This window comes from Rattus norvegicus, chromosome 17 (assembly GCF_036323735.1).
Source record: "Rattus norvegicus strain BN/NHsdMcwi chromosome 17, GRCr8, whole genome shotgun sequence".
In the NCBI taxonomy this organism is placed as follows: domain Eukaryota; kingdom Metazoa; phylum Chordata; class Mammalia; order Rodentia; family Muridae; genus Rattus; species Rattus norvegicus.
The window spans coordinates 63,378,846-63,393,439 of NC_086035.1; the positions used below are offsets into that span (position 1 = coordinate 63,378,846).

The window sequence follows — 14,594 nt, forward strand, 5'->3', positions numbered from 1 at the left end:
ATCCTCCTTTAAAATTTTTATCTATCTTTTATATACTTTCATCCTATTTTCATTTGATTCATTTTATATGTTTCCTTACCGTGAATTTTTACTCCTACTTTGTAGATGTTATTGGTTTCTGCATCCTTAAAACAATTGAGTCTATTTCTATTCCCAAGTCTCATTTTAAAACTTTTTGGCAGTTTTCTTTTTTTAAATATAGTAATGATTTTTGAGTTCTATCAGTTAAAGCTGATAAAACAAAAACATGTTTTGGCTTCCTTTAATTTGTTCATATAATTAAAGTACCAGACATCTAATTACTGAAGAATCCTTACATCCATAGAATTAAACCCTACTTGACCATAGCCCATTATTCCAGTAAAATCCTACTAGATTTAATTAACTCATTTTATTCAGGATTGTTACATATATTCATGAGGAAAATTAAATTCTCTTTATGAGTAGTTAAGTTTTCATTTCATATAATTTGCATGTTTATGAGTTTCCACATGTGCTGAAGCATCACTCTTCATTGGTCTCTCTCTTCAACCACGTGAAGGAGGAATGATCTCTCCCAGACCACAGACTTACAGAGACAGATGACAGGACATGGTTTGCCAGCCCATGGTCTGGTGGGATGTCTGCTCTTTGAAACTGTATCAGCAGTCACGTATGCAACCATCCAGTCCTAAGGACTTCTAACTAGTTAGCCCTAAGTTATCCTTCTGGTGTTTTCTGAAAATTAATTATTAATTAAATTAATTAATTATTAATTAATGATTATTTTATGCTTAGTTGAATGGAACTCCTTTAGAATATTGGGGCTCATATTGTTTTTGAGTCTTGTTTTGTTTCCCAGGCTAGCTTTTGAACTTCTGGGTTCCAGCAATCCTCCTGCCTCAACTGCTGGGATTATAGGAATTGTCACCATGGCTACCTCTGCTGATTACTCTTCTGGGTTAGCCGGGCCTTTTGCTGCTTGTTTTGCCATTGAGATCCACACAGTACTGTATTATCATAATTGAGTTCTTGTATTCTATGTTTTTCTTTCTATTTTATTTTCAGCCAAGTTTATGAGAGGTCTGTTTCTCTCTTCTCAGAGAATTGAGTTTCAGATTTGTTCACCCTTTCTGGTGCCTTATTTCTATTTCATTAAGTTCATCTTGTATCCTCATCAACTCCATTTTTCTACTTTGTGAGGTGTACTTCTGGAGGATTTATACATTATCTAGTTTTTTCCCCTGTTAATAAAGGCAAGCAGGAGAGCATCTTGCTTTGAGTGCAGATCTCTGTCTCATTGATTTTTACTTAAGGAGTTCCTTTTAACTCATGGTATTTGATAATTTCAGTTCCTGTTATAAATTTTTGGTTCATACAATCGATTCATGGTACTGAGTTACCTCACTGTTAGTGTTGAATGAAGGGAGCTGAAGGGACCTGGGCATGGTTCCTCACAGACATTCTGCAGCCTATTGACTGGAACCATTGAAAGTCTGGAAGGTAGTGAAAACGGGGGCAGATGGAACAGAAAGGTAGCCCTGGGAAAATTTGAAACCATACTAGTATTCGCTTTTGTGATGTACATGTTGGTGCACATGTGTGTGATCACTCTGGAAAACCCATTGATCTGTGCACTGAGAATATGTGTACATGCCTCTCCATGCTGTGCTTCCATGAAACGTTCAAAATATAAAAATTAACAAAGGACATGCGTGTATGAGTGCATATGTGTGTGTGTGTGCGCACGCGCGCGTGCACGTGCATGTGCATGTGAGTGTATATGTGTGTATGCTTATGTGTGTATGTATGAGTGATTGTATTTATGTGTGTGCTTGCGCAGCGTGTATGTGTGTGAGTGGATGTATTTATGTGTGTATTTAAGTGGGGTATGCATATGTGTGTGTGCCCATGTGTGAGTGTATGTGTGTGTATGTTTATGTGTGTATATGTGTGAGTATATGTATTTATGGGTATGCTTATATAGTGTGTATGTGTATGAGTGGATGTATTTATATGTGTAAGTGGGGTGTATATGTGTGTGTATGCATATATGAGTGTATGTGTGTCTGTGTGCATGTATGTGAGTGGATATATTTATGTGTGTGTGCACGGGTGAGTGTATGTGAGTACGTATGTGTGTATGTATGTGTGTCTGTGTGCATGTATGTGAGTAGATATATTTATGTGTATGTGAGTACGTATGTATGTATGTGTGTCTGTGTGCATGTATGTGACTGGATATATTTATGTGTGTGTGCACGGGTGAGTGTATGTGAGTACGTATGTGTGTATCTGTGTTTATATGTGTGACTGTGTCTATTTATGTGCATGTCTCTGTGGTGTGTGTATGTTCATCGTTTAGATACCTCAGGGTCAGTGGTTAGTACTTAGTGTTCAGTCACAGTGCGGCTGGTGACATTACATAGTGATGGGATGCAAGGTGCAGTGCTGGCTTCTCTGTTGTTAGGCTGTGGATAAATCACTGAATGCAGATATGGGGCAACGATTTACTCTTGTTTCATTCAACTCAATGTATTTATTGAAGCACCTTGAAGACAATAACGTGATCAGTTATTACATGGCTGCTTTGCCTGTTATTTACTCTGAACACAGTGGTCATTTGCCTGGCTTTGATTCTATTATCATGGCTCATGTTTTCTCTCATCCACGATTGTATTTTATTGTGCTCAGATTTACCCTTCACTCCTCCAATTCTAATTCCTTCCAGGTCCCTTCCTCCTGGCTCTACTCTTTGAGTTTTCTTTGTCAAGGAGGAGTATCTGGGACCAAACCGGGGTCTTTCGAATGCTAGGCACACTCCACCACTGAGGATACTCCCTACCTCTCACTATGATTCTAGTTTGAAATTGACTCTCACTAAGTTGCCTGGGTTAGGCTCGAGCCATTTCTGCACTGTTCCCGCCTCCGCTCTCCGAGTGAGTGGCTGAGGTTACAGGGGCGTGCCTTCACACAGGGCAAGAGCGTATCTTCTTCAGTCTGTCCTTCTGGAGAAATGACTCTGTCCCCATGCTCCTGCAGGCTATCATGCACCACGAAGGCCACATGGATGACGGCTTGAACTTATCCAGATCGCAGCACGAGGAGTCCCGCACTGCCCGTGTCATCCGGAGCACAGTGTTTCTCTTCAATAGGTTCATAAGGTAATGCCCACAGAGACAGTTGCTTGATACTTTATTTTTGGCTCTCTCCCTGGATTAATAAACAGATCATTCTGAAGTACACTGGCCTTATAAATGTATGCTCTGATAGGCTCCCGGAGTAGAATTAAACCTGCAGCTTAGAGAATGTGAATTTGTCATAGACAGCAATGGGTCGTGACGATTTTATAATTTATTTTTGCTGGAATATGTTTTTAAATTCTGTTATAGTGAAGATAGTGACATATAAATACTTGACAAATTCTGAGCAACTTTAAAAATAAAGTTATGTGATCCTTAACCCCTGAGCCATCTCTCCAGCCCCCCCAAAAACTATGATTCTTAAAATAGGCAATTTTTTTCTACTTAATAGTTGAAACAGTTGCTTACCCATGAAACAAATCAACCTATGGCCACCCTGTTTTCTGGCAACAGCATGGAAATATGCAACATAACCTGGATGAAGAAGGCCTCTCTGTTTCTTTAAGTTTGCAGACTTCATAGAAGAAATGTTTTCTATAAATAGACAAATTTATATGCATATACGTACATGGCTAAGTGTGATTAAAAACTTTAAAAGCATGTGCGTATTATGATTTAACATTTTTTTAAAATTGCAAATTATTTGAATAAATATGTCTCATGATTATTTTTTAATTGCCCTATTATTTATTAGCATTATTACTAGATTATTAACAACCCTTTACCTGTGAGAAGGGAGAGGCCCCACAGGAAAAAGAGAAGGGGAATGGGGAGGAGTTGTATGTGGGGGACTGGGAGGAGAAGGGAGTGGATATTGGTATGTAAAGTAAATCAATTAATGAAAAAACCTAATCCTTCACATTAATTTCCTGTGTAATTGTATCTTTCCCTATTTATTTGTTTTGAAAAATAATTCTAAATTATTTTTCATAGTTACTGCTTTAATCAATCTTTTCCCTTTCGTTTCCCAACAAAAGACCTTCCCAATCCCAGATTATATTAAAGTTAATTTCATTATTTTCTGTTTCATTGACTGTTCCATTGTACATGTGTATAAGCGTGAATGTGCAGAGGTGTGTCTCAAAATACATAGAGATTTTACCCTTATGTATAATGTAATACTTATTCCATTGTCTGCCTCATTTAAAAATTGAATTTCATCAGATTGAGTAGGTCATAGGGATGAGGTGGGAAGCAGCCTCACATTGCATTTACCATTTGGATTTCCGTTTGGCATTACTCATATTGTTACACCACTCTGCACAATACCAATTGCTTGTATTAATCTGAAAACCATGTAGCGGGGATAAAACTAAGGACTAGTGATTTAGTGATACCACAACCCAACCTGGGTTGAAGCTTGGGTTCTGAAACCCAGGCTGGGGTATCAAGAGAATGAAGAAAGGATAGGCACACAAACAGACAGACAGACAGGCAGACAGACAGACAGACAGACACACACACACACACACACACACACACACACACACACACACACGTGAGATATGCTACTGAAAACTGGAACCACAGCTTTTTTATTAGTTGTAGCACAGGGGGAAGGTAGTTAGTCTTATAGGAGGTCCCTGCTGGCCAGCAGTAAGCATCCAGGAGGAGAAAGCGCCATTATTAGTCTCCGCATACCATGATCAATCCTCCATAATGGCTCACACTCAGACTTCCCCTGAGGAGAGCTCTGCCTTCCCCCTGAGCCTCACCTGGGGAAGACTTTGCCATTCCCATGGGGCTGAAGACTTGGAGTCCTGGACATGGCTATGCTCATATCAACAATTTACATACACTCAGAACTTCAACCACCCAGGGCTCCCTTATTACCTGTAAGGTGGCATAGGTGCCAGGCAATTTCAGAGAAATACCCAAGAATAATTTTAGCTTCATTATTTCTTCTGATTGGAAAACTGAATTCAACTATTCCAATATCACTACCAGTCCTCATATGAATGACCTTGCATTTAAAATAAAAGTTTTAAGTGTTATGAAATACGAAGCTAAGCTAATTTTCATTAGCAATTTAAAAATATTGATTTAAATATCTCTATAATTTCGTATATGCATATACATGTATTTTTTATTCTTTTTGTTCTTTGTTGTTTTTATTCTTTCTGTGACCCAATGACCCAGAGTGCAGTGGGAGCGTGGAAAACTTACCAGTGCTACAGCAGGGTGTAAAATGATTCCAGCAGCAGCAGCAGCAGGCAGTAACTGCTGGTAGCTCCTCGTGGAGGGGTTGGGTCTCTTTGAGACCCTTCTGTATCCATAATAGGATCTCCATGGGCCTCATTTTATGTAAATAGTCTCACTGCTGAGTTCACGAGTGCAACTTTTGCAAAGATTTAGATTTAATTTAAAACAGTTAGGTGTGTATGTTGGGGTTTGTGGATGTGCGGGCTTGAGCTCACAGAGGCCAGGAGAGAGCAGTGGCCCCCAGTGGCACAGGGGTTACCGGTGTTTGCGAGCTGTCTGATGTAGCTGCTAGTACAGAGCCTAATTAGTGTTTTTAACTGCCGAGCCATCTCTTCAGCTCTCACATATGCAATTTCTTAAAAAAAAATAAAAACTATCAGAGTAGCAGCTAGTATTGATGATAGTAAAAGCCTATAACAATCTTACCCAAAACCAACCTCAAACAAGCAAACGCCAGGGCTTGAAAGAAGAAGATGTCCTTACATCTTAAGGTACATAGCGCTATGAAGGGCTATCAGTCGGCTTTGTATTCGGACCATTTCTCTATTGGCCCAACAGGGTGTGTTATACAGGTATGTCTGGATGCTGCAGTCTGGGATACACTGTGATACTTAGATGCTGTGTTACACACTTCTATTGGGAATATGGCCGGTAGAAAGGATGCCTTACACGTTTCATTGATTGTGCCTTCTTTAGAGAGGGCGTCAAAGTCAAACCACCTGCCAGTCAAAAGACACTGAGCTGAAACTGTGGATCACTAACCGAGGGAAGTGTTTGCTATGATTCAGGGGCCTGGATGCTCTCAGCAAGAGAGCGAAGCTGCCCACTGTTGACTTGCCCATCGAGTCTGTGAGCCTGAGTCTGCAGGACCTCATCGGCTACTTCCACCCCCCAGACGAGCACCTGGAGCACGAGGACAAGCAGAACAGGCTGCGAGCCCTGAAGAACCGGCAGAATCTCTTCCAGGAAGAGGTGAGATCACACCCGCTCCTCTTCCGTCGCCCCCTTGGGAAAATGACTTTGTACTGAAGAAAATTATCTGTCCATCCCACATCTTATGCATCCCAGTAGAGAGGAGCAGGGGTGTTACTGAGCAGAGGGACAGGCTTGGGGGAAACATGGTCATCATTTTTACTTGTATGTCATTCCCCTGACGAGGGACACTTACCCTCAGCTCTCGCTGGGCCATTTTTATCTCTGTAGTAAGAGCACTGCTGGGTGGACTCCAGTGTTAGTGCTGTGTTATTTAGTGGTATGTGTTTTGTGATTGCCTTAGACTTTAATGGTTTGAGGTTTGCAGAATATTATTTTGAAGGTGTTTCTTAGATACATTTGAAGTTATAGGTTTTAAAACAGCCCCAATAAACTGAACAAAGGAATATGGTTTGATCCAATTGTTTTATATTGGCTCCATACAGACAGAACACACACACACACACACACACACGTACACACACACACACGCACACGCACGCACATGCACACACATGCATACACACACCCGCACACACTCACTCACATCTTATCAGGTCTTGCAAACTATTTAGTATGCCACAGCAAACTCCTTGAAGGATCCTCACGCCAAGGGGGCTCAGGGCCAGGAATAGAAGTGACAAGGGAAATGACCCTTAAGGAGGAAGATAAGCTCTAGGTTCCTTCCTGAACAGAGTACTCCCAGCCATTCCTTTTGCACATTATTACTTTTTATGGTGCTGGAGACAAACCCAGGTGCTTTTGTGTGCTGCACGAGTGAGCGATGTTTCATGGCGCTGTCTCCAGTCTCTTGTGTGCCTTTGTGTGTATGGTTTATTTTTGCCAAATGTCCCACTGCTTTGAAAAACTCACATAAGACACCATTTTGGCTGACTAACGTCCTGAGGCAGTACCAATGTTAGCATGACAGGCTTCAAGCGAGCCAGCTAGGGGCTCAACAGGATTTCCACTCTCACTGTTCTCAACATAGGAGTGATTTTCTTTTTAAAGAAAGAATTAACTTCGACTGGAGATATGGCTCAGAGGTTATAAGCATGTACTGCTCTCACATAGAAGCTGAGTTTAGTTCCCAGCATCCACATCAGGAGGTTTACTGCCTGTAAGTCTAACTCTAAGGGATAAGGTGCCATGTCGTGGCCTCTGAAAGAACTACATTTACATGCATATGCCATACCCACAGACGTGTATATGCATATTATTAAAAGCAATTCTTTCTTCTCTCTCTTTCAAAAGCAATTCTTTCTTCTCTCTCTTTCTCTCATTTTCTCTCTCTTTCATTCTTTTCTTACAAGAAAGAAGCACCTTTATGAACATCTAAGGATGTCGTTGAGTTTCAGTAATCTGAAAATCTATGTTGTACTTTTAAAGCTGTTTTGTTTTCCGGTGCTTTTTAAACTGATACTAGATTTTGCAACTATTTATCTTTGTAAAAAAAATGATCTGTGATCATAAAGGCACAAAAATTCATGGGAATGTCAACCCAAGCCAATGTTAAAGAACAAGAGGAATTAGTTGTATATCTGGGGGATGGGAATTCAACCTAAATATTAACTTGTGAACATTTAAAATATGAATTTGTATGTTTTCAGTCCAATGTGGGTAAGGATTTTTTCCTTTGTCATTTTGTTACACAAGACTATGCAGAATGGACATAGAAGTGTTCTAAAGCTCATGGCTGCTGCTAACAATTCAGTCCAGCATCCACATCAGGAGGCTAGTGAGTGAATTTGACTACTCCATATTTCATAGATTTGGCTTTCATGACCCTGCCTCATTTTGAGAGTCTTAATGCAGCAAGAACAATGAAGGCACCATTTCCGATGTAGGCTGCCTCCTGAAGAACCTTACAAGTCAATTTTTTACTTGCTTTAAAATTTCTTTTCGGTGGTTTCCTTTCACTGAACCTATTATGTCTTTAATAGTTGTGGTGATGCTTATTAAAAACAAGGGTGAATCACTAGCAGTAGAACACCACTCACGACCTGTTCATGCCAACCACATTGAAACCCTGTCAGAGTGAAGAATTTTCTCATACAACTTTCATTCACTTTTGTTTGAGAATGGAAACCAAGACTGAAAACCCAAGTTATATGAAGAACACTTAATTTCTTGGGGGAACATGTTTCTTCTTATTCTTTGATTAAACGATCTTAGTTTTCTTTACAATGAACTGATGATGTTAAGTTAGACTTTCTCTCAAAAAAGAATCAAGCTGTTCCCCTCTCTTCTCCTTTTGGCCTGAGCATAATTAATTTCTGTCCTTTGAGACAGAGTCTTACTCTCGAACCGAGACTATCCTTGAAGTTGTAATTATCCCCCTGCCTCTGCCTGCTGAGGGCTGAGATTGCTCAGGTGAACTCCCATGCTTGAATTAGTGTCGGATGATTTTTATTTTTAACCCCCTCTTCCAGGGAATGATCAACCTGGTTCTGGAGTGCATCGACCGCCTCCATGTCTACAGCAGTGCAGCCCACTTTGCAGACGTTGCAGGACGAGAAGCGGGGGAGTCTTGGAAATCCATCCTGAATTCTCTGTATGAGTTGCTGGGTAAGGTCCATGGCTGAGTTTCTATGGCGAATTTGAAAAGATCTTGTAAGAGCGGCAGCAACTTTACAGCATGCTTTTTAGTCGGGAGTTTTAATTTTTAATGAAGTTAACCTAAAACCAAAGATGCTTTGTGCATAATCCCTTCTCTGTGGGAGGAAGGCCACCCACCACAGAAGTATCTTTGTCCTCGTTAGGGAGGTTAGCTTTTGCAGGGCTCCTATAATAACCAATATTACTTATGTCCTTCTTGGTTCTCAGGTTAGTATTACGGAGTCCATTTTCTTTCAGCTCTGGCTTGCCAGGGGTTTTCATAGTGTCCTTCAATAGTGTTTAAATGATGGTATTTGGCAACTTCTAGATATATTTTATTTTGAGCAACACTTGAAGTGGTTTATGACACATTCCCATTGCTGCTGCGCAAACATAGGTCTTATAGTGGGATACCCTGTATGAAATCGTGTCTCTTTCCTTCCTCTCCTACCTAAGACAGATTGGCTTTAATAAAACTCTGATGGCCAATTAACGATGCAAGAAGTGGAAGGTGGGACTTCTGAGGGAACCCTGGGAAGGAGGAGGAAAGCTTTTGCTGGGAAACATCAGAGGAGACTGACATGATCACAGACCTGGAAATGGGTGTCCAGAGTGGGGCTTGAACCTTGAGACTGAGAGTCTCATGCTCTAACAACTGAGCTTTATAACAGTCTTCCTTAGCTTTGACCTGAACTATTTCGGTAGTCTCTTTGGGTCTCTTGCCAAGAACTTAGGTCAGTCAGGTTTTACCCTATCGCAAACTGGTTTCACAACAGTATCAGACCTATATGATAACTTTCATCACAGGTCCTATTGAGTGATAACTGGGGTTGGTTTCAAAGGCAGGACTATCAGCTTTCTGGATTTTTGTGTCTCTGTCATTTGGTTTAATGCCTGGCATAGAGTAGATACCCAATATTTTAATACATCGATATTAATTAATGACTGAATTATGATGGAAGAGGAAAGTATTTCTGAATAAAGAATTTCTAATATGAAGAAGAACGGGTAGTCAAAATATTTGGAAATCCTTTTAAATAAAATTAAACTTCATTAAAATTTATAGAGTCATAAGACAATCTATTCATAATTGTTCCTGCTAGAATTTTTAATGTTTTCTTTGGGTGAACACGTTGACATGTCATTAAAATTAAGCACTTGCAATTTGGTGCTTTCCTGGGGCTGGGTTTTACATTCCTCTGAACAAGAACAAAGGTGTTGAGGCTATTGTCAGGATAAAGATATTGGGGTACCCAAAATCTAGAGAGCATATTTTCTTGCAAATATGGAATTGATAGCAGTACCATTAATTTCTTTTTAAAAGGGAGGCAAAGAGACAGAGGGGAAAATCCTTTAGTTTGGTGTGTTTTTAACCTAGTTTGGTGTCTTTTAAACACATAGAGTATCATGTTTACATGGTGTAATATGGATTGACTTAGACCAACTAGCTATCTGGCAGAGGTGTGTTATAAAGCATGTCCCAAGTCACACATATATGCAGACACTAGACTTTTCCTATGACCCTTCATCAGGTCACATGATCACTTTCCCATGAGTAACGAGCACTGGGTGTGATAGTGATTTGGGGGAAGTCATCTTTCAAGTTTCAAGTTTACAGCCAAGCACCCACTTTAGCCTACCCTACAATCCGCTCACGGTGTACTCTATAATGGCACAGAATTTGGGGGATTTTAATTTGATTATTGTAGAGTTGATTGAAATAGCTTTAGCATACTCTACCAAATGCTGAGAGTCCCATACAACAAGGTGGCTCCTGCTTGTAATGAGTTTTGTGGCTTCTTTGATTGGAACAGGGTGAGAAATGTGATTTTATTTATTTTTTTTTTAGTGTTTTTTTTTTCTTTTTAAAAATTTTTTTCTTGGGTTGGGGATTTAGCTCAGTGGTAGAGTACTTGCCTAGGAAGTGCAAGGCCCTGGGTTCGGTCCCCAGCTCCGGAAAAAAAAGAACCAAAAAAAAAAATTTTTTTTTTCTTTATTAACTTGAGTATTTCTTATTTACATTTCGATTGTTATTCCCTTTCCCAGTTTCTGGGCCAACATCCCCCAACCCCTCCCCCTTCCCTTCTATATGGATGTTCCCCTCCCCATCCTCCCCCCATTACCGCCTTCCCCCCAACAATCATGTTCACTGGGGGTTCAGTCTTAGCAGGACCAAGGGCTTCCCCTTCCACTGGTGCTCTTACTAGTATATTCATTGCTACCTATGGGGTCAGAGTCCAGGGTCAGTCCATGTATAGTCTTTGGGTAGTGGCTAAGTCCCTGGAACCTCTGGTTGGTTGGCATTGTTGTTCATATGGGGTCTCGAGACCCTTCAAGCTCTTTCAGTCCTGAGAAATGTGATTTTAAAATGGTACCTGTTCAAGTAGAGAGAGATGGCAGGGGTGGTAAGAGCAGAGTGATGTATCTATGCCTTAAGCCTCATATAAATTATAAATGTTAGTCTAACATAGAATTTAACAGTCTTCATTGTACCCAGAGAATCCATCTCTCTCTCTCTCTCTCTCTCTCTCTCTCTCTCTCTCTCTCTCTCTCTTTCCCCTCTTTCCCCTCTTTCCCCTGTCTTCTCTCTCTGCCTTGCGTGTGGTCAGTTTCCCACAATCCTCTTAGGACCTGAGCTAGCTTTTGTCAGTCCCTCATCTTACATACTTTGTGGTGTACTTACAGTGTATTGTTGGGGAGGTAAAGGAAGTCTTGTCTTGAGAAAAAGAGCACACTGCTTCCTCCAGCCCTCTGAAATTCACACCTGCCATCTCAAAGTCCTAAACCAAACATTCTGGCAAAGGAGTAGGTGGGTAGGATTTTATCAGCGCCGGCCAATGTTTGAAGCCTAGTTTGAGCCCTTGCCCTTCATGACTTTTGGCTAGAGAGTGGAGGTTACACAGAAAGCTCTCCTCTCCATCATAAAGGCTTCCTCCAACTAAAAGTTTGAATGAACCAAGGGTTTAAGCAGAGTGCTTTTATTTTCTGCTCACACTGTGCATTGGGCAGAGTCACATTCAATCAACGTTAATTTAATTTATTTAATAAACATGTGTAGAGATCCCCATTGACTTTTGGTAGCAGGGTGGATACAGCCATTAGTTCACATTATTTAAAAAAATGACAGCTCTCTCGCTTCTTTTCTATTTGGCTCTTTCATTGAGAAAGTCTGGTCTCATCTGTAGCCAGCAACTACTGAGAAAATAGTTCTCCCTTTCCCCAGACCCCAGACTCTGCCTCCAATGTGACTTGGGTCACAGATGAAACTCAGTCTCCTGACTGGGAAAATGGAGGAAGTAAAGGCCCCTGCTTCTAGTGTTATTCCACCAATTCCATGAGTTACCGGGCCAGGGTAACTACTGGTAGGTAACTGCTGGCACCTGTTGTTTTGAGCAATCTCTGCGAACTGGCGTTGGGCAGCTGGGATTTGGTGTCAGTGTCATGTGCTGTGCTTAGCATAGGGTGGTATTTCTCTTCCTGCCTCCTCTTCGGTCCCTAGCACCTCTTTCCTTTCGGTGACTTTCTGTTCTCATCCGTCCCCCTGTTAACTCAGCATTACTTTTGACTTTAATCTTCTCCTGTAGTCCAAGCATGCCTTAGAAAGAAACCCATGTACATCTGGACATGACAAGAACAGGATTTTATAGTCAGATTATTCTGAGAAGGTAGTAGGGTTTGGTTCTCCCATCAAGAAAGGGAAGAAACAAAGGTTCTTCCCCTTCCTGCCAACTGTTTTCGATTCTCTTATTCTGCTTACTCTCCGAGGATAGTGATTCTATTTCCCACAGCTGTACCTGCAGCATCCTGTGCCTAGCTGCTTCTAAGAAAATATAGTCGGCCCTCTGTATTCACAGGCGTGGCACCCACAGTTTTAAGTGGCTATAGGCTGAAAATAAAGGAAGAACACTGTCTGAACTAAACATGGTTGGATTTCTCTTCTCGTCATCATTCTCTGAACAATAGGGGGTAACAACTGTTCACTTAGTTCGATGGAAGTAAGCCAGAGATGATGTAATGTGTGTGTGTGGGAAAATGTGCACAGGTTGTGTGCAAAAGAACATCATGTTCCGTGAGGATGCTGGATGTCTAAGAATGTTGGGATGGATGGACCAAGGACACCCAGGGGTGACTGAGCATGAGACTTCCAGGATGTTGAGATACTGTAATGTTTCTGCCCACTATCTCTAACTCTGGTCCTCCTGTCTTCCCTTCTTAATCTCAGACCTTAGGGAGCCTACATGCTCTACCATGTCCTTCTAGATCTCTGTTGACTCTAACACTGGTCTTTATGTTTCCTAGAACATAGCATCCCATGTCTGATCTTTCTCTTCCTTTCTACCTCCTAACCTCACCGTTCATAGCTGCTCTACACTGCCTCCTTCCAGTACTTTCTCCAGTCAAGATTTATACTTTCAGAAAGTCTATTACTAATTAATATTTGCAAAGATGGAATATTCTTAAATGTCTATACATGCTTCCGTAACTATTTATAGCTCATTTGGTTCAGAAAGGATTTGATGGTGATATTATTTAATATTGACATAATTAGAATTCCCGAAAATTTACATCCTGCCAGTATAATAGCTGAAAGGTACTAAGAACAGATTTTCATTGAATAGTTTCAGGCTCATGAATATATTTTACTTGTAAATTTAAATTTTGGGACCAATACATGGCTCATTGGTCAAGCCCATGCACTTCTCTTGTGGAAGTTGGGTTCCCTGTGACAACATTAGGCAGCTCTCAGTTGCCTGTAACCCCAGCTCCAGCTGCCTCGCACACCTTCTTCTGGGCTCTATAGGCGCTATGCTCATGTGAATGCACTCCCCATGTACACAATTAAATAAAACTAAAAAACAAACTGGATTTCAAAGCAGCAAAAGATAAAGTATGAAAGTGTATTTTCACCAGTGTGCTCATGCTTCTTGACGTTTGCCTTTTCTGTTGCTGTTCTTGGAGTCTTTTGTTAAGCTACCTTTACACCCATTTCTTGTAGATTGTTCTGACTATATATTTATTTAAATACCTCACCTCAGGAAAGGTTCCCCTTTTGCCTGCACCCTAAGCACCTTAGCTTCTTGCCTGTCCTCTGGATGAGGCATCCTTGCACAACAGAGATGCCCGTGTTGGAGGATCGTGGGCTTAGAGTCTGGTATGCCTCCATGCCAATACCAGCTCTCATGCGGTGTGAGTTGCTGTGACAAAATGGGTAAGTTATATAGACAGCGTCTCATGACAGTTTCCATGACCAATGACAATTTCCCATGATTTGGGAGACAGAAGTCCAAGGTCAAGGCATCAGCACACTCTGTGTCTACAGAAGGTTGTTGAGAGACAATTTAATAAAGATGTGTTCTGAATCTATTCTAAAGAAGAGGCGAGCATCTCTCTAAGATCCAGAAGGACACTAATCCCTCTGATCAGTTATCTATTCTCATGACCTTATCCCAATCCAGTGACTCCAACTTCTTAATGTCATCTCTGAGGATTAAGGTTGTAACATGTGTTTGACCCCAATATTCAGACCATTGCACAGACGTTATGAATTTGTTAACTATTCATTAAATATCTGCTTTGAGAGATGCTCTGATGTAGGCAGTAGGGACATGGGTAGCCAAAATGCACTGCCTGTCTAAGTTCTTAAGGAGCTTAGCATGGCATGGGGGAAGACGGACAGCGAAATCACAATGCCAGCAAGGA

General features: G+C 41.0%; 1 protein-coding gene across 20 annotated transcripts in view; it reads left to right on the forward strand.

The window, feature by feature from the left end:
• The window catches only part of Ryr2 (ryanodine receptor 2), a 585,615-nt gene that overhangs the window by 297,319 nt on the left and 273,702 nt on the right, over positions 1-14,594 (forward strand). For all 20 annotated transcript variants that reach the window (XR_005495333.2, XR_010058952.1, NM_032078.3 and 17 more), the window contains 3 exons: positions 3,022-3,143; positions 6,113-6,296; positions 8,729-8,864. Coding sequence is in view for 18 of the 20 variants with exons in the window: in NM_032078.3 (NP_114467.2) it covers positions 3,022-3,143; positions 6,113-6,296; positions 8,729-8,864 (442 nt within the window). In the remaining 2 variants the exon portion in view is untranslated. The remainder of the gene's footprint in view (positions 1-3,021; positions 3,144-6,112; positions 6,297-8,728; positions 8,865-14,594) is intronic.